The sequence below is a fragment of the Pithys albifrons genome, chromosome 1 (genome assembly GCF_047495875.1).
Source record: "Pithys albifrons albifrons isolate INPA30051 chromosome 1, PitAlb_v1, whole genome shotgun sequence".
Classification (NCBI taxonomy): Eukaryota; Metazoa; Chordata; class Aves; order Passeriformes; family Thamnophilidae; genus Pithys; species Pithys albifrons.
Window position 1 is genome coordinate 119,281,698 of NC_092458.1, and position 20,988 is coordinate 119,302,685.

Here is a 20,988-nt window from a genome sequence, read left to right on the forward strand (position 1 = left end):
TCCCTCACTCTGGTATGTAGGAAGCAGCACAGTTCAGTAGCATAACATACTGCAATAGACTGCATGGCTACAAGCATAATAGGAAAGAGGTTTAGGACTGACCAAAGAGGAGATCAGAAATTATTTCTCTGGAGTTTGAGAGCCACAGAAAGACACATTCATGCCTTTTTTAAGCTTTATGCTACACAGCCCTACTCCCTGTACTCTGATGCTGCTGAAGATGTCCAGCTGAGTTTGGTCTTGCTGTTAAGAGCTCAAGCCTGGCAATCTCAGGTTCTAAACTTGCAAAGCATTTAAAACATATTATCACACATTTTGTAGAGATCATGTCTTCTTGGAAAAGCTCAGAGAAACAAAGAAATCAATATTTTTCTCCCTTGAAGAGGAAACTGGTGTGTAACAGCTGCCTTTACTACCTTTAACCAGGGATGATTCAGTGCTTCATACACTGTTATCCTTTCGGCTGGGTCCAGCATAAGCATGCGGCGTACCAGGTCTTTGGCACTTTCAGAGATATGGCTCCATTGCCTGGGGTTCATCTGGTTACAAGCAGGAAAAAAAGACATGAAATTAGCAATAAGAACATAGAAAAGAACCTACTTTGTATGTAAAGTAATTGCAGGCATTTGACAGTGATTGGTGCTTGTAAACATTTCATTGTAAAAAACAGAAAAGAAAATGTCTAAGTTTTTAAAGACTTGTAATAGACTATACACCACTTGCTATTGAAATGGAATAAACACTGAAAACATAAAACCTGACATATTCTTGATACTGTGCTGTAATTACAGTACACATTTCTACCTAGTCTACATTTTGATTAGATAAAAGTGACCCTTCACTAGAAAAAACAACCAATTAAGCTTTATCTGACTGTTAACTATGCATATGACAAATGCAGAAATTAAACCTACTCCTGAAATCAATATAAGGAATGGCATGATAACCTATCTATATCAACCCACAATTTCATGCCAGTGATTCTGAGTATGAAGGGAGTAAGAACTACTTTGGTTCCGTCCCACAGGTATCATGGACAATGGCTCTTCCCAATAATTTCCTTTCAACTTTCAAACAGGTAAGCAAATTCACTAGGAAAGAATACTGTGATCAACAATACAAACAATTGCAACACTTTTCAGTGCAGAGCTTTATCCTTAGGAGACAATGTGAAAGATGATTTAGAATATATTTTCTTCTTGTGCCCAACCATTTAAAATTATGGACACCTGATAAAACCACATTAGAGTAAGACAATTCTTCATTTATATAAAGGGTTAGATCCTTAAGCTATTTCTAGTATTTCCTTAATTTATGAAGAACTTAACTTTTATTTAATGGCTAATTTTACAAGCTACTAAATGAAAATTCAAAATTATAACTAGACTCTTTTCGATGTATAATCTGTTCATTTAAAGATGTTCATATTATTCAAAATCAGCCTTTACAAAAAATGATCACTTTAAATTGTGGCACTCAGGAACATTATCTGGCTATGAAATCCACATTTATAGTTGTGATTTCTTTTTCAGCTCTAATGAAATGAACATAATTCCAAAGAATGTTTTAAAATCCTTACAGTATTTTCACTGAATAGACATATCATTGTGGAAACAGGAACAGAAAAGGAACTAAGAGGACACAATGTGCTGGCCATAACTTCTTTTAAAACAAAGAGAAGTTAACTTGTACACTTCCAGAAGATTTTAACTGCTTAAGAGATTCCACAAAGAAATCTTCCATAAAGTGAAACTGGAATGTTTACCAGTCTATGCAATCTCATGAAGAAATGCTGCTATTTCTAGGAATACAAAATCTAAAGAATGAAAAATGTGCTCATGACCAAGTGCAGTAACAGTGCTGCCACTTGCATTTTAGCAGACTATTGTTCACATAGTAAAATACTTCCTAAACCACATTATTAGACTATTAGACAGCTTTAGGAGTTTCCATTCGTAATTTGCTAATTCACAGCTCATGTATGACCTTGGTCACAAAGCAGAGAGCAAAGCTCATCTTAGACAAAACTGCAAAACCAGTGAAGTTGTAGCTTTAAATTTGTGTCCTGAATGGTCTGGGATGCTGATGCTGTGGAACACACTTCTCCTGTTTTTGGCTGCAAGGGGCTCCTTTTGAATCATCAGCTGCACTTCACTACACACTGTACTAAAAAGAGAAATGCCTAACTGCATCTGTACAGTAACATGCATCTTGTTTTATATCCAGGCATATGATAGTTCTCTTAGTCTAGGATTTAAATAAAACAATTTAATGATCTATAAACCTAAGGTAATATGCAGCATGTTATACTTCACAGCTAATCCTGCTGGGCTAGATGCACAATTAGGGGCTAAGTGTTACACACATTTATTATTTCATCTGAGTAAATATTTCTGTATTCTAATTCCTAACATTGATACAAGACACAGCAGGAACAAGAGAGACTGGAGAGAGAAAATTCTCTCTCTTCCTGCATAGCAGACTTCTATAAGCTGAAAATTTAAATCAGGCTAAATACAAAAATCAACTTCTTGAAATTTTACCAGCAGAGCTCCATCTCACTGGAAAAGGATTCAGGTATAATGTCATTTACCTTGTATTTGCCTTTAATAATGCCTTCAAATAATCTTTCCTTGGTTCCATAAAAAGGCAAACAACCGCTTAGCAGGATAAAAAGGATCACGCCACAACCCCAAACATCTACAGGTTTCCCATATGGTTCTCTTTTTACCACTTCTGGGGCCATAAAGTGAGGTGTTCCTACACGTCCTGAATGGAAATAAAAAGAAAATGCAGTCAAAGCAATGTGTGTCAAACATGCAAATAAAGAATATCACTCCATTAAACTAAAACAGTTTCAATAAATTTTGTTCATGAATTTTTAACACAATTCTTTTTTCCTTAAATTTAGTATTTATTAAATATATCCAGAAAGACAAAGCAATGTTTTTCTTTTGCTTCACTTATATGTTTATAAATTGAGGAATATTCTATCCTACCTGGCAGACTTGAAAGAGGACTAAAATAAGAGCATTAAGATTCTTGAGTGAAACTTGGCATATATAAGTAAAATCATCAATTTGGACAACCTTTGAAACAGGAGTGATTTATCCAGAGAGCAAGTACAAAGATATTGTAGAGTTCAAGCCTACACTGCTGACTTGAAAAAACAACATCTAATTGTCAAGAGTACAGTTTCGTCTGATGCTCTGCCCAACCCCTGGCCAATAAAAGTGCAAAACACCAGGAAATGTGTTGATCATTTATTTGAAGCAGGTAAGATCTTACTGCAGATGAGAAGATAATGCTAAGTTTGTTTCACAAGGTATTTTCAATGAGTGTCACACAGTAACAGTTTGGGTCTGTACTGATTTTGAATTGATAATAAATGTACTCCCATGGAAACAAAACTAATTTACTACTTATCTTTTGAGTTGATAAACTGATTAGAATGACTTCATTCAATTTCTATGTAACACATTAAGCCAAGTAAAAACAATGAAGATTTTATCTCTCCTTATAAATGTTTCCCATTGCAAAGAATTTTGTTTCCGTTGCAAAAATTAAGCTCTGAATGCTCAGGTCATCACTGACAATTACAAACACTTTAGTCTTTGAACTACCCTGCTTCCATTAAGTACTAACAGGAGAAAAACCCCCATAATTTTAGCAAACTGTCCCCACTTGTACCCGCTTCATAAACTATTTCTGCTCACTGATAAATACAATGGGCTTCAGAGGCTCCACTCGGGGCTTGCAGCACCTCCCTGCTGGCCAGCAGAGTTTAAAATGCAGCACAGAGAATCTGAGGTGTTTGCAGGACATGTATTTAATTCAGTTTTGTCTTGTAAAGAGACTCTTGTCTGCTGTACCAATCCTGCACACCACTTGCATGGGAGTTAGCTGAGCCACAGCACTGGCAGCAAACACCCAGGGGACTGTCTGGCAGTGGCTTATTCAATAAAGACCATCCTTGGTTTACCCCAGCTACAGCAGGAACACTATCTAAACCATGCTCTGTTAACTAGTCCCCACTCACTCCTTTTTCCACCCAAAGGATTATTAAAAAATTGCTAGAAAAAGGGCAGCTTTTGCACAATACTATTCTTAAGGACAAACAGCACCATTGGCAAATTTCCTCACCCGGCTTTCTGTTAAAACTTTTCATTCCCAGTTTATGTGGCAATTCCTCTGCCAAACCAATGTTAGGGACCTGTCTGTGACAAAGCAATGTTACCTCCTCCCTAAGCTAAGCTGGCATGTTATAAAGCCCCAGCTGACCTGAAAGCAAAGGAGCAGTTCCTTCCGAGGCTGAAGAATAAAAAGCCAGGAAGATGTTGCAAGTCCAGCTCATCCCTCTTACCACTGGGAGAGGAGGAAGGATATTTACTCTTGACAGAGAAAGACAGAGGTGGACTTGGGAAAGATTACTAGTTCTTCTTGCTGTTTATACACAATTTATAGGGTTATGATATATCTTTCAGTCTAACTGATAAACTTCAAAGTCAAATCTTCAAGATCACAAATATGAGGCAAAGAATTATCTCCTTAGATGACTTTCTCTCATTTAGATGCCTGGTGACAGGGAAGGGAAAGAAAATGGAAATTTTATATAAACCCAGTATCCACAGGTTGCTGAGAACTCAGTGGCTTTGTCTTTTTTTTTAAGTATGCCTATAAATTTACAAGGGTTTCCTGCCTTTTTCCCCCCCACAGGATGCCATCATTTGTGACAGTAAAAGCATAAACATTTCCAGCTCTGTATCAGGCTATGCATGTGCATAAGCAGCAGCACCTGCCTGTTCAACCAGCATTTGTCTATTCCTTGGACTGCTCATGTGACATTAGTGGTGTGCTCACCACAGACTGGAAACCTGCAGCACACAGGACCATCACAGACCACAGAGCAGCCTTGGCTTACCCAAGTCTTGTTTATCTCAGTGGTGACTTCCTGACAACCTGGGTACAGAGAGACCCATTTGCCATTTTGGAGCAGGTGTAACCTTTTTTACATGTTGAAAAAAACCCCATTTGTGGTACTAAAGCTTATTTAAGTATTTTTAATCAATATGAATAGAAAATCACATGTAATCTGAAAATTCTGCCTTCCCACTGGGCTTTACAATTACTATTATAAAATCTGGCAAGTCTAGAGGAAAGTGGTTACAAAGACAAACAGGAGAAATCAGTAGAAGACAAGATATCAGAAAGACAAAGCAAGCTATTTGAGAAACATTTAACTTTAGGGAGATATGCACTGGTCTGGATAAAGTAGCTAATGAAACAATGAATCCTCTGTATCAAATGGTAGGTACGTTAATTTAATGTGTACTTCCAATAATTGTGTGTGACTCCTCTCAGCTGTGGAACTTCTTTGTGTTTTAATTAAAAAATTGCAGAGATGAACATGGTACAAAAATGACAACATGCTGTGAGAACTGTGCTTGAACATTTGGGTTTTGGCTTTGGAGTACTTTTTGCCAGCACATTTAAGTCTCTGGGCCTTTGAGTGCAGTGAAGGCTGACCTACAGAACGTCTTGCGTTCTTGCAAACAATGACCCCTCCTACATTATCTCCTATGGTGTAACAGAGCAGATTTAGCAGCAACACAGGCTACATAACAATCCAATAGCATGACTGGGGGAAGGAGTTCAGGTGTCAGGGTGCTGGCACTGCAGGGGTGGGCTCTGTGAGGAGCTGGGAATAACCTGTGCTGGACACAGAGTTCCAGTGGGGCCAGTGCAGAGCACAGCTGAGCCCAGCAGTCAAGGTGGTGATGCCTCAGGGAAAGTGTGTGTGAGAAAGGGAAAAACACTGCCTAGAAAGTGAGGAGTGGGAACTGACATTGCCCATTGCAATGACTCCACTCGGGGCTGAGAGATAAGGGAGTCAGGAGTGAGGCAGTGAAGTTGAGCCTGAGAAGAGGAGGAAAGAAGGTGGTGTTTTCATTTTTGTCTCTATTTCTCACTACCCAAATCTATTTGATACTCCAAGTTCCCATTCTGCTTTCTCTGCTGATCTCACACCAGAATGTGAGGCTGCATGTTCACTCAGTACTCAAGTGCTCTTACAGACCCACAATTAAAAAACACTGTCCCTCTCTGATCACCACACATTTTCTGCCTCCTCACTTAGAAGGTGTTTCTTCTATCACAAGTAGAAGAACTGGATATGCCATAAAAATCCACTTCAATGAACGGCTTGATGCTGAGCAGAAGGAACAGAGTGGTTCAGTAATAGGAAACACACCACAGGCTGTTAAACCCCCCAACAGACTGCTGCTATAAACCAGATGAAAAATGGATCTTACTTAACAGCAAGCTGAAAAATCAGTGCTGTTAAACCTTAATACCTGCTGTTACACTTAAAATGAGAACTCCATAAATACAAAAGAAATGAGAAAGTAGACTGGGCTAACTTAATAAAATCCTGCCGTTTACCATGGCTAGATTATAATTAGTGAAAATAGTTAAAGAATTATTTGGTTTTGTAGCTTTTTAGTGCTGATTACAAGATCCTGATATTTTAGATGTGGGGGGGCTGGTGGAAATCAGAGTTTTATCTCCATGAAAAAGCAAGTCCAGGACAACCAGAAATTAATTGGTTGAGACTGAACTGTCCAGTCGAACAGGATAACAAAATGCATATGTATGTGCAGGTATGTATTAGAAACTTATAAGGGCTAAAGTAATTTCTGGGCCAGCTGTGACTGTGACAACTTCACTGGGGTCACCAAAGCAGCAAAATGATGATTTCAACGTTATTCTAAAAACTGACCTGAGCCAGGACTGCTGAGCTGCCTCTTTGAGGTGCACTTTGCTCAGCAAAACCAATGAAGTGCACACATGAACTCACACAGATGGAGACTCCTCCTAAGTTGCAACTACAAGAACTGTAAGTATCAGTAACAGGACAGATACAACCTACACACAGCAAAGTAGTCTAAAGTCATGGATAATCACTGCTTTTTGGACTTCTGCTGAAAATTATCTAATAGAAGATCTGCCTTCTAAATAAGTCCAGTGCAATATTTTAAAGTTGTTCTCAACAGTTCAATTGTTTTAAAATATTTTAGACGCTTTTGAATTTTCTTTGGTGTTTAGGAGAAGTTTTGCATATTTGTGGAGGCAGAATAAGAAAAGTAAGCAAAGGCAAAAAATTTTTCTCTCTTTAACAGATAACTTCTGCTTTCCACAGGCCTTTCTTTCCTCAGGATACAAGAATCATGGATATATTTGAATTATTACCCATGAAAAAATGACATTTTAATTAAATACACATTGCATGCATGCATACATACAGGATTTTCAGTTGCCAACTACCTTGAAATCAATAATGGAATCAATTTTCTCTCTATGTGCACTTTTAGGCTCTTTTGATCTGTTCTAGAGTGGCCTTCACTGAAAATTATCGCTACAGACACAACAGTGATATATGTCAATGGGATATCTGCCTCCATCCATGTCACTGTAAATAAATACCTACATCATAGTGTTTGCTGATATAGGAAGCACTCAATGCCTGAATAGGTACAGACATTAGATACCTTATTTCTAGACATAAACTTTCTTATCAGCCAGTTTTGAGGCACGTTGGTTACCTGTAAATTTATAAAATTGCTAATATTGCTAATTTTTTCCTGTGGATAAACAGAGAGCTTCAGTCTTCAGGTGCTGTCAATCTGACATCATTTACAAGCACTAAAGATAAATTTTGACTTACCTTTGATAATTTAGTTTCTATGACTCTTTCCATATTATTCCAGACAATAGGGTTATGCTTTCCACAAGAAGAAGAGCATATACAGAGACCCAACCAGATTTTGTCATCCCTAAGGCAGGGGATTGATGACCAAGATATCAGAAGGAGAGTCTTTCAACAGCAGAAGTATCTGAACGATGGATAAGGGAACAACTGGAACAAATAATTTTTAGGAAAAAAATGTGAGGTACTAATAAACATCACCATCTGACCTCTCACAATAGTGTAATAAGAATTATGCTCATAAATTAAGGAGTTTCTAAAAGAGTGGGATGTCCAGAATAATGTGGAAGGAATCGAAGAATCACACACAATAGCTCAGAGGTCAATACTTTACTACTCTTAATTCCTTTCCACATTACTCCAGACAATAGAGATGTTTAAAGTAGGTTTACAGAGAAGATGAATAGATTTAAAAAAAGGGAAAAAAAAGGAAAAAAAAGGGCAAAGGGCAACTCAGCTTCAGCACAGAAGACTGTCTGAAGAAAATGTATTTTAAAAGATGCATCAGCAGACAACTGGACAACTGGATATTGGTGTCCAGAAAACGAACAAAGCAAAGCTCACATACTAATGAGACAAATTATAATAATTGATTCAATGGCCTTTTCAGCCACGAAACTATGATGGAGGAAGTAAACCTAAATGACTTTGTAACATATTAGCTTCCTCTTAGCACTCTCAAACTAGTGAAGTGGAATTTCTGGGAGACTGTAAACCACAGCTGTATCTTTTAAATAAAGGAAAGCCTGTTAGAGGAAAAGCTTTAAAGGGACTCACATTTTTTCATTTTTCAGGAAAAAAAAGTGAAACCACTACCATTTAAGAGAAAGAGGAATACTAGTGCAGGACCTCAGCTTACAAAAGTTTCCCTCTCCTTGGAAAACAAATGAAAGATTTGCAATACTAGTCAGACATTGATGAGGAAAAGGGAAAAAATATATGCAGTGTAAAACAACTCCAATATTAAAAAACAGAAGTTTTTTAAACTGGGACTTATAAAAACATGAAGAAGATCAAGTTTGGTGAAACACTGAACAGGTTGACCAGAGAGGTGGCAGATGCCCCATTCCTGAGAACGTTCAAGGTCAGGCTGGATGGAGTTCTGAGCAACCTGATACGGTTGAAGACATTCCAGCTTATTCCAGGAGGGTGGACAGGATGACCTTTAAAGGTCCCTTCCAACCCAAATCATTCTGTGATTCTATGACCACTTTTACATTGATGAGAACAAAACAAAAATAAAGAACTAAAAGATTCTGCTCCCCTTTGTCCCATTCAATAGTCTTGTTCAGAAGGAAATTTATGGCAATGTCTTCCTTTGCTATTTTTGTAGCAAGTCTAAAAGGCCAAACAGCAAAGAACCAAAAGCACTTGGTATTCATGTGCTGTACTTCTATTAAGAACATATGTTTTCCAGTAAGATGATCAATTGTGTTAGGATACTACCAGATTTTGAAGCAACCTTGGGCAGCCAACTGATAATACCTAAAAATTAACACTGGACTGGATTAGCATCATGTTACCTGTGACATTTTGCTTCCAAAGGAAAAAAGTGAAAGGCAGTTAACTATCCATAGGTAAGACTTGACAGCTTATATAGAACCTCACACCACTAAGGTCTATACAGTTCTCTTTTTTTGCACTTGTTGAAACCAAGAGAACTTAAGTAGATTAAGTGGAGGAAACAGCACTTGTGAACTCAATGCTTTTTTTTTCTTCAGACTTTTATACCATATAGTAACTAATAATGCCAAGATTTAGCATCTAAGATATTTGATATCAGATAAATCTGATGTCACATTTATTTAAGAAAATATTGTGACACTTCATACCATGTTCTGCAAGAAAAAATGGCTAAGGAAGAAGACAGAAATCATAATGTGAGATTGCTCTATTAATTCACTGACTTTCCCGAGGTTCCACTGCTCCAGCTGCATCAAACCACGCACATACAGACTGTTTCCTAACATTTTATGGAACATGCTGTTCCATAAAAGAGTCCAGTTATAAATTATGATGATCTGTAACTACTGTACATACTGCCAGAATTCCATTTTAAAGTACCTACTTCAATGTTTCAAGTGAAGCACCTAAAACAGTTTTCCACTTTCGATCATAAGAACTTCAAGAAGAGACATTTAGAGACTGGTAGCTCAGGAAAACAATTTCCTGTAACTCAGATGACAACTCAGGCTTCTTATTCACTGCACTGCAGCTTATGGGCAAATGGAGTGGAACAAGGAGTATTTCCTTACATTTCCTTTCTGGTTTCTTTCTGAAAAAATAGTTATGGCTATGTCATTTTGCTTGGTACTTACTAATAATAATAATTGAACTTTCATAAAATCAAACTCAGCTGGGATTGTTAGCTGATAAAAATAGTCATGATCTGAAAATCTATTCCTTAGAAATTTCCATTAATGACATCTAGTATGATGGTATAGCTTGTTGTCAGGAGCTCCCTTGCACTTCTGTTAAATAGTCATCTACCTGCTTGACAGAACACTGTAGTTACAATCCTTCTAAACAACACAACTCCACCTCTGGACTTACATAAAAGGATTGGGATTCATCTACCTTTAATACTTGGAGCTTAGTTTAACTTTACTGCAGAAATACTTCCCCTCAGACCCAACAATTTAAGCACACTGGAAAAAAGATGTCTTGTTATGTTAAAAAAATTTTGCAGTCTCAAGCAAAGCAAAAGCTGTATGCTTGAAGGCTGGCTTCAAAGACACTGAGGGAGAAAATTCCTTTCAATTTGTTCTCCTGGGGCTACACAGAATGTGGCCTTGCCAGGCACAGGGGTGCCAATGCACAAAGGTAAGCAAAACAGCACAAACAAACCATAGGGGGTTTTAGGTCAGGAAAAGAACCTCATTGCCATAATTGCTTTTATTTAATTGAGAATTTTTTTATTCTTGATGTGTGAACCACCAAATACAGGAATTGCCATGCTAAAAGGGAAATAATTGAGTATGTTCAGTTCAATCAATGTTTTTCACTAAAAATCAGAAAAGCAATGTGAAAGTGAACAGGTTGGTTATGATATTGCCCAAACTTCTCTATATGGAGAGTTCCTATTTCATTTATGAGACAATTGAGAAATAAGAAAGGCCAGTTACTATTATGACAAAACTTATCCATAGGGCATATTGATACCATTCTTAGACAAATGTGTAGACCAACACTGGTTTGTAAGAAATGTATAGCCCAGTTCAGTCACTGTTATTAACTCTCCTATAGCACAAATGGGTGATGCTGTAAAGTTGAAGAAATAAAATCATGCCAGTGCCATGTAGGGGACTATCCAGTAATGTAGGACTCTGGCAGGATTCTGGCAGGATCCACATAACAGATGTAGTTTGTGGTATAAAGACTGGAATGGAAGATGACAAGAAAGAGAGGACTCTGTTAAAGAGGAAATTTGAAACAAGTAGAACTGAGACCTTCCATGGTATATAAATGTAGTGGAATTACTCTGTATATCCCTGGAAGCAAGTGGAATTTGAAGCTGAAAGCACCAAGTTTGAACAAAAGGCTGCAAACTGGAAATGACCATTGAGAGAGAGGGAGAAAAAGTGTTTAAATGCAGACTAATATGGCCTAAGTTGAGATGGAAGTGCACAGAGATACAGAGAAATATTATTGTGAAGTTGGAGAAGCCTCTGTAGATGCTGCAGACAGAACCACCAGCACTGCATGGAGGCTGAGCACAGGAGCAGGGAGTGGGACTGCAGAACAGGGAATGGTAACAGGACAGGAAGGCCATGACAAATTTGGGGAAAAATGCAGTGCACTTTTTTTGAAGCTGAATTTGATGTTTCTTGTGAGACAATTAGTAGTCTGAAGGCAAGTACACTGTACCTGACTACCTCCTGGAGAGCAGGGAAACAGAAGAAATGGATAAAGTTGCTCAATGAGAACATAAAGAGGAAAAATGAGAGAATTTTAAACAAAAGCATAGAAACTATCACTTAAGAGAGCAGTGGCTGAAGTACAAATAATTTGAGTAACACAAGAGAAGTAAAGAAAGGAGTAACCTTTTTATTAAAGAAACAACAGTAGCTTAACTGAATGGGTATTTTCCTTGAAAAGCTGTCTCTAGGTAATAAGAGACCTGGACATTTCCCGGGTATCAGAGATATCTGGAAGGGAATTGAAGCTGATAATATGTTTATATTGGATTAAATTTTTATTTAAAAAACATTTAAAGGCCAAATTGACACATAACTTTAAGTAGTCAGAATAGGAAACCTGAATTTTGGAAGAAGTGTGGTACTGCTGAAAGGAAGTTACTCGTTTTGAAGAAAAAATAGTAAAACTAACAAAATTTGTTTGCTGTGGTCTCCTACTCTGGCAATGAAAGCATCAGAAAATTGATTGGGTCTTCATCTGTGCAGGCTGATTAAAGCATAACCCTATTGTCTGGAACAATATGGAAGGCAGCTAGAGGAAATAAAATCCACAGAAAACAAAACACACTTAGTCAAAAAATATACATATGTATCAAGATATTGATGTTTTATGCAATAATTACAGTGAAATAGTAAATCACAGAGAAGAGTCACATGTGCAAACTAGTAAGGTTTTGTATTAAACAGCTCAGTATTCCGCCAGGAATTGCCTGGGAAACACAGGGGAGCACAGACGATGCTGCACTAAGTCCTTACTCAACTGCTTGGACAGACATGTCAATCCTGACAGCATTTTCATTTGCTTTACTTTACCAAGCATGGAAAAATTAAGCCAAAGATTGTATTAAAGTGGAAAATTCTTTGGGCTTCTTCAGTTTATTATATCAAACCAGCATAAGCTCGCGGTGAGTAACATCTAGAGGGATTTAATAGTCCTTACATAAATGCACAACAACGTTACATTCTACTAAGAATTTAGCTAAACTCCTAAGCCTATAAAAGTCTTCAATGAAAGGTTATTTTTGAGCTCTTGTTTTGCAGGCCAGGCTGTGTCAGAAGAACAGAACTCTACAGTACAACATTTGTAATACTAAATAGCTTTGAAGGAAAATTTCTTACCTCCAGCAACTAGCCCAGACTCTCCTAACTGAATTGCTACCCCGAAGCCACCAAGCTTTACTGGGGCTGAATTCTCTTTTGAGGCAAGCAGTACACAGTGTGGCTGAAAAGAAAAAAAAAATCCAGAGCAATTATCATATTGTTTGAGAAATACAATTTGTATTTTTGAACTTATTCTCATAAATTTGAGAACAGAAGCTATTAAAAAAAATTCTAAATTTCAAAGTTATTTTTTTTCTAGCATGGACTCATTTTTCTGCATTGACTTCTCTTCTGTTTTCCCAGGAAGATAAAAATCATTTCAGGAATTATCAAAACTTGCAAGAAACACAAACTGAAATCATACAAAACTGGAGATAAAAATTCATGCCTATAATTTCTTACCTGGTATTGCTTTTTCTTTTACCTTCCCCCTTAAGCCTTACACAGTTTCAATTCTCCAGCAGAACATCCTAAGATAGACTTTGTGGAATTTTATCCTACCCACAGAGAACAGAAACCACTATTTTGAGACTTAATCACGGAATTCAGCGATCACTTCTCTACTGCAGGAAATATAAAGAACATTCCTGTGATGTTTCTAATATATATTCCAGTGAAGGATATCACTCAGGTTTTTAAACTGGATTCCAGGCACTGTCATCCACACCTTTGATTTTTCCAAAGACAAGTGAGGTAGAACATATAAAAATTAATTAATATTATACAAGGGTTTGGATGGATACTGGCTGGTGTAGAAGGAAGCAGTAAACAGAAAAAAAATCTATTAGAACACAATTTACTGTTTAACACACATTCTCAAACTATTGCATTCAATATAGAACAACCTCCTGCATTTAATTAAAGCCTCTCTTTTAAACACCATATTATTTAAAAGGAAGAATGTCAAATTTGTGTACTACTTCCTGAGAATCCAGTACTGCTTAAATTACAAAATTAGAAACTCAAAATAGTGCACAGGAGCTACAAGAATTTCAATCTGACTACCTGTAAAGTCATCTATAAGCACCCACATCTTCTTTCAAAAAAGTTTCAATTGTCTGAGAACAAAACATCTTCAAGACAATGTTCTCCAGATCTTCATTAAGTTTAGGCCTCCCTGTGTCAGGTCTTCTAGGATCCACTTTTCCATTTCCAATTTATAAATGTAATTTTCAATTCCTTACATTCTATCTAAAACGGTATTACCAGGTGGTATTACTGCTGCATATTGTATTTCACTTCTGCCTCACTGACATGGTTAAGCTGAACATCTTGGGCACTTTCACATTCTCTCATTGCTGTCATCTTCAGTTGAAAAGATCAACGTCAAATTTCTAGCTCCAGGCAAGGAGAAAGGTAGATGGGAGAACTACACCAAGAAAATGCAAAATGTACCATTTCACTGTGGTGTTATCTGTCTTTACCCCACACTTGAAAAAGTGACACTACCTCCATGACAATATTGAAACAACAGGCTATACCAACATCATTTTCACCCAAAAAGCCACTGTCAGTGCTCACCAGAAACAAAGTCCCTGAGAGAAAAATAAACACCTCTAACTCAGAATGAAACTCTGAGAAAACTTTATTAAAGAACCTCTTCCAGCGAAGCCCAAATAAACTGAGTTTTGCTAGTTAAAAATGTCTTTAAAAAACCAACCAGTTGCAACACTAGTTAAACTTCCCCTTGTTGCCAGTTGTACCGTGTCAGCTGATGCTCATCCCTTTCACAGAGGAGCTGCTGCTGCTTTAGCTTTCTAATAAGAGGACCTGCATGTCCCTCCTCCCTGCCTGCACCAGCGGGTTTGAATTTCAGCAGTTCCTAACACATAAATGGTAAGTGGCTTCTTTTATATTTAAGTTGCAGTAAAACAAATTTCTATTAAGGCTTCTCTTGACTTCAAAGGTGCTACTGACCCTCAAACTCTTTCTTAGATGTAGCTATGTTTAAACCTGTCTGCTTGCTTAGAGGGGACACAGCTTACAACAGTGAAAAGCTCTGTTTCCAAAGCATCTGCAGTGTAATCAATGTTTCTCTTTCTCAGTGATCTAAATTTGCCACTGCTTATGCAAACAACAATGTCGAGCATTTGTATACGAAAGCAACAAACAGTAGAGAGGTTTCAGGATGTCTTTGAAAGCATCATGTTTTAAAATCAACCTTTTAAAATTACTTCTTGCCCTGATAACATAAAATGGCAAATACGAAAACAGCTGTTTTTGAAACTGCTGACAGTCTCTACAAGTTTAATGCAACTGTATGGGCAGACAGCACAGGACACTCATATAGTTTAGACAGTGCTCTCAGTAGTTCAGATCCTTTATGTATATTAGGTCTTCCTAAGAATTTTACCTGAAGTGTTGCCATTTTCACTGCTGTAGCTGTATCACACACTTGAATGCAGAGTTGCATTTTTATGACCTGGCATGCAAAGTGCATAGCCCAGACACAGATGTAGCACAAAAACTATTTTAAGGTTATGTATCCAGCACTGCTTTGCTGTTGGCTTCTTTTTGTACCAGTTGCCAGACAGCAAAGTTCAGAGAACCAAAACCACTTCTGATTTTTTTTTTGTGAGATTAGGAGAAAAAAACCTTCCCTCTGTGATAAATAAAATTCTAAAGAAACATTTTTATGGAATCCTTTGTTGCTGCGAGACACAAGTTGAAGACTAACGTTGTATCATTCTTAACCACCTCTCTGAACGGCTCAGTGCCATTCTGTTCTAACCACATGGCTGCTTTGGTTTTCCTTCCTTGGGCAAAGCTGACTTTTATCTTCCAGATTGCACCTTCCTGGTCAACAATAAGCTCAGTGAAATTAAACAGTTTGACATGAAAACAAGGAAAATGATGAAAACAAGTAATATTTGAAAGCAATTTGTTACTGCATTAATGTGATTTCCAGCTATTATTAGTTTATTTGTGTAATATTGATTTGTGAACAGTCAAGAAAAGGAAAAAACACTTAAATTTAAAAGAAGATATAGATTATTAAGAACAAGCTACTGTAATGGTACTGACTCACAGTGTTACTTATAACAGATTACACAACCAAATAAATATTAATTCTGCTTTTCTAATTGAAAACTACTGACTTGCATGTAACAGATCCTGGGTACTTATTTAAAAATAATACCAATGAGTTTAGACTTGTTTCATATATTTATATGTACCACCAAGAATTTTTCACTTAGCAATGCTTACCCATCCTTGCATCTAACTTAGAAAGTTTTCTGTCTTAGAAAGACTAATCCTAAAAACTGAACCTAAAAATCTCACATTTGTACTTACAGCCAAAACAAAACAAAAATTCCTAAGTTTGCAGCAAAATTTATTAGTTTTTAAAACAACACATGAGAGTAATAAAGATACAATTACAAAACTGGTTATTTGAGTACTCTGTACCCTCTGTTCTTGCCTACAGATTATTCTAGACTTATATTGTATAATGGTCTCTGGCTGGAAGTCCTTCTACTCAGCTACTGCAAGACTTTGGTGCATTTCTTTTGTTAATTACTGCTTTTTATGCTTATATCATGTTACTGTATGCAATAAAGCAAACAGGCACATGAAGATGATCCAATGGAGACCTAATTCTTAAAATTTCTCTTTGTTTCTTTACAGAACAGCTGAAAACTCTTTACAAATGATGGCTGCAGCTTTAGCTGATTTACTGACCACTACTGCCTACAAGAACTTCTGGGGTAATCAAACCAATGTGGTCAGAAATGCCTCAGAAATTCAAAACAACACCAGCTGTGCCTTAGATGACAACTCGCTGTCACTCACTTTGATAATTTTTTATTCTATTATTTTTGTTGTTGGATTGGTTGGAAATTTTATAGCCCTGTTTGCTTTCCTGTGCATTCATCAGAAAAGGAATTCTATCCAAGTTTACTTGCTAAATGTAGCTGTTGCTGACCTTCTGCTGATCTTCTGTCTTCCACTTCGAATACTCTACCACGTCAACAAAAACACTTGGCTGTTTGGACGGATTTTATGCAAGATTGTAGGAACTCTGTTTTACATGAACATGTATATTAGCATAGTACTGTTGGGACTAATTAGTCTAGATCGTTACATAAAGATAACTAAGTCTGTGAAGCGTCCTAAGATGTTAACTACGACACGGAGCATTCAGATTTGTGGCATTGTGTGGGCAGTTGCACTAACAGGATTTACAGTAGTAGTTGCACCATCTTTCTTTAAGAGTGATGACAAAAATTCTACTCTCTGCTTCCATTACCGAAGCAAACAGAATGCAATGGCAGAAGCAATTTTGAATTATATTACTGTACTAATTTTTTGGATAGTTTTTTTTCTCTTGATCCTTTCGTATGTTAAAATTGCCAAGAACCTTCTGAAAATTTCGAGGAGAAGATCAAATTTTCCCAACGCAGGAAAATACACCAAGACAGCAAGAAATTCCTTCATTGTACTCATCATTTTCACCGTCTGTTTCGTGCCCTATCACATGTTCCGCTTTGCCTACATTACATCCCAGCTACAAAACCCACCCTGCTACTGGAAGGAGATCATTCACAAATGCAACGAGGTGATGCTCATATTTTCATCATTTAACAGCTGCCTAGACCCAGTTATGTATTTCCTGATGTCCAGCAGTGTCCGTAAGACTGTATTCCAACTCATTTGCAGAAAACTTCATGGAGATTCAACCCTAAACACAGAAAGCACTTCAGACATAAAGCTTGGACAATATACTCAGGAGAGATTATCTACTATCACTCCCCATTCAAGCTATTCAAGGAAGAAGTTTGTGGTTTGATTGTTTAAATGAATGGATTTCTGTCACTCCAGGACAACAATTTCAGATCACAAAACGCTCAGCTGTACAGCTACTAATCCTGCCTCTTTCTTCTTTTTTAAAAAATGAGAAGTCTTACTTCTGTTTGTGAAAATGAGAAGTTACTTTTCAGAAGTATTTCACTCTTGTTTATTCATGAAAACAATTTAGGAAGTTCTCAGACATTTTCTGTTGGACTAAACTAGAACACTAACTCTTTAAATAAAGAGATTTCCATGAAGGGGTTTGAATCTGTATATGGAATCTTGTATATACTCATTAATATTAGTAACTTGTGTATGTGAGTAACAGAAGAATTTTGCAACAAGTAAATTGTGTCCTATTTGAAGGATCTATGTAAGCCCTTGCAGATTTTATATAGTTCTCTGTTTATATCAGTTTCAAAGAGATCAGAATTTTGACTACATTTACAAATGTATTTTTTTTGGAAGAAAATAATTTAGAATTTAGCAACATTTGTGGATTAAAAATGAGGTGAAGAATACGACAGCTATTAATTCAGTTATAATTACAGAAGACACACATGGTTTTATTAAACAGCAAAATTAAAATATTCAAGCCTCCTAAGCCCTTATTACATTTTCAGCACTTTGATGAATGTCAAGGTTGAACACCCAAGGACAAGCAAGTGTTGCTTTCAGAAAATCAGAAATTAATGAAGGAAAGATGACATGAGGGTATTTTCAGTTACCTAAGATTTCCTTCAAACTCTGACAAATTTGGTGGCTGCAGCTACACAAAATAGTTCAGCAAAGCACATAAACCCAGAGTGCTGAGCACAAAGAGCAGCCAGGCTCAGCCACTGCCTCCTTACAGATTTCCAAAGCCACACATTCCAGCTGTGTATTTCCTCCCCAGCACAAGCCTCTCTTTCCATGTGAGCAAAATAATGTTGGTCACTGCTGATGCTTTGTGAATAGCAATGCCCCAGGGATACAGCTGTGCTCTCAAACCAAAACTAAACAGGCTTATGTATTTAGGCACAAACAAATCTCAAAGGGTAACTTTTTTTTAAAAAACATGGAGCTGAAGGTGAGGGTTGTTTACTGCAAAGATGACTAAAGAGCAGTTCTACCAGGAGCAGCTTAAACGTCAGGCACAACAGGCCAGAAGGTAAATGAAATACAGACTGGACATCAAGCTCTGTAAAATAAGGATGTGTTACCTTGACACACAAAAACAATATTGCTCAAATAAGCAAGTGTAAAGAAGTTGGGTTTACTGTGACTGCCCCTAACTTCTCTAATGGATCATACGACTTTTAATGACAAATCTGCACCAAAAAAATGTATATTTTAAATAATTTCATACAATATTCTGGTTTTACAGAATATACTCATAATACTCTTTCAAACAAAGTAAACATAAGATTTCTGCTCTGCTAGATATAAACTTGGTTTAATTTTGATGTGATTCTACATAATTTAGATTTGGTGAAACTGAGTATAAACACATTAAACATATTACAATGACTAGCCAGTCTATTTTGTTTTCTTTTTTTTAAAAATAAAAAATTGTGGGGTTTCTTAGTCTTCAAAAGAAAGATTCACACAAACATGTAATGCCATAAAGATAAAATGGTAACTGCATTTTTTCGTAGGCACTCAGCAGACAACGAAGATATTTGTACAATAATTTCTGATTCTCACGATAATTGCATTTTATGATCTTTTATCTATCATCTTGTCATCCTATTATATGTATTCTTCTCTTGGTTCTGTATTTGTACAGCACAACTCTCTGATGCAGTATTGTAGTTGTACATAGTTACATCAACTCTGGTAAATCCAGCAGAATTTATAAACCAGAATTACATGTGATATAGACATTATCATTTTCTGCCTACACCTGCTCTGTGGGCAGTTGATCAATGACACTGATCAGCAGGCTGGGCTGAGGGTGTGAGCAGGACACACACAAATGATATGGTGTGCTCTGAACAAAATATGAATTCTCAAATTCTTTTGAACAAAGTGTTCGATTTAAACCAGAATTTTCATTTACAAGGATTGCATTCATAGACACAGCACCATTGCAAAAACAGACTCAGAGCTTTTCATAAGACCAAGCAATAGTACAGGGTTTTGATGCTGAAAGTCCAGGCTGCAATAAATAAATCAACTCTCAGGCTCAGAAATGAAAATCTGAGCAGGTGTGTGAGTAAATCTGTGAGAGCAGGTATGGCACAGACAGGGAAACAGGTGTGAGTTTATGACCTTGACAGAGCAGCTGTTAGAACATAGAAATAACCCCAAAAAGCAACCAGAAAAGGGAAAACCTTTTGGATTTCCACAACTATAGGAATCAGGGATTCAAGATGCTAAAGACCAGATGTATCATCTGGTTCAGACTGGGATCTGAAACCAGACTGCGCTGTCATGTAGGAAGCAATCACTACTGACCAAAAAACAAAAGCAGGTATCTTTACAGTTTTTAAAAAATATTTAATCCTTATACATTTTTCTGCAGTCAATTTTCACAAATTTGAGGGTACAATGCCAGGCTTTACAAAACAGTATTACTGAAGAGCAAACAGTCCTGAAACATCTGGGGAGATTTGCTGAAGGTTTCACTGTGACACATCAAATGACCACATAATGAGTCATGTTAATAGTGTCTTACTTCTCATCTTAGCAGTGCTTCCTAAGAATTATCAGGGACAACTACAGCCATTACCCTCAGGTGAATTTCAACAGGAAAATAATTCTATTTATTCTTCTTTCTGTAAAGTCTGACTCAATGCATATCACATAGTCTGCACAAAACCTCACTCTCCCCTTTAAACAAATCTACAACACAACCTTGAATTTTTGTTGGTGCACCAAAATGTCACCATTTTTAATGTGTAAAAACAGGTGTATATTCTTCATCAGCATATATACTATTCAGAAAAAGTATATAAGGTGTACATGCTGCCTACATGCTGTTACTTCTTTATCTTTTAGACTTGACAAATAAATTAATAAATAAATAAATTAGCTATGTTGTGTTACACATATTCCTTAAAATGAATGGAAAACATCAGCAAAGAAACAAAACTGTTTACCAGACACAAACTTACAACTTGAATTATAAACCTGTTTAAGTGTACCTGGTTTGAATAAACAGTTGTGCTGGTTTTGGCTGGGATAGTGGTAGATTTGGCTGGGATAGATTTCTTCCGAGTAGGTGGTACTGGCTGTGTGAGCAGCCTTTGTACAACATTAAGAATTTCTCTGCCTCTCAGAACAGCCCTCCAGTGAGGAGGCTGAGGGGGCACAGGGAGCTGGGAGGGGACACAGCTGGGACAGCTGATCCCACCTGGCCACAGGGACATCCCAGAGCACCTGGTGCCAGGTTCAGCAATAAAACCAAGCAGGAAGTTTGCCAGGGCTGCC

At 37.0% G+C, this 20,988-nt stretch overlaps 2 protein-coding genes across 12 annotated transcripts in view; one reads left to right on the top strand and one right to left on the bottom strand.

Moving 5' to 3' along the window:
• Nucleotides 1-20,988, bottom strand: part of CASK (calcium/calmodulin dependent serine protein kinase) — a 194,723-nt gene that overhangs the window by 73,211 nt on the left and 100,524 nt on the right. For 10 of the 11 annotated variants that reach the window (XM_071565695.1, XM_071565649.1, XM_071565674.1 and 7 more), the window contains exons 6-8: nucleotides 12,802-12,904; nucleotides 2,594-2,769; nucleotides 417-539 (exon numbers count right to left, since the gene is read on the bottom strand). In XM_071565695.1, the coding sequence (XP_071421796.1) occupies nucleotides 417-539; nucleotides 2,594-2,769; nucleotides 12,802-12,904 (402 nt within the window). Of the gene's footprint in view, nucleotides 1-416; nucleotides 540-2,593; nucleotides 2,770-7,723; nucleotides 7,850-12,801; nucleotides 12,905-20,988 lie in introns of those variants that run through there. The other variant, XM_071565729.1, reaches the window with a different exon arrangement.
• Nucleotides 14,544-20,480, top strand: GPR34 (G protein-coupled receptor 34). Its single transcript, XM_071573524.1, has 2 exons — nucleotides 14,544-14,619; nucleotides 16,411-20,480. The coding sequence occupies exon 2, from the start codon at nucleotides 16,433-16,435 to the stop codon at nucleotides 17,570-17,572; it is 1,140 nt and encodes a 379-aa protein (XP_071429625.1). The 5' UTR covers nucleotides 14,544-14,619; nucleotides 16,411-16,432; the 3' UTR covers nucleotides 17,573-20,480.

Excerpts from the sequence above, each read along its gene's own strand:
- GPR34 (XM_071573524.1), top strand. The coding sequence starts at position 16,433 with ATGATGGCTGCAGCTTTAGCTGATTTACTGACCACTACTGCCTACAAG.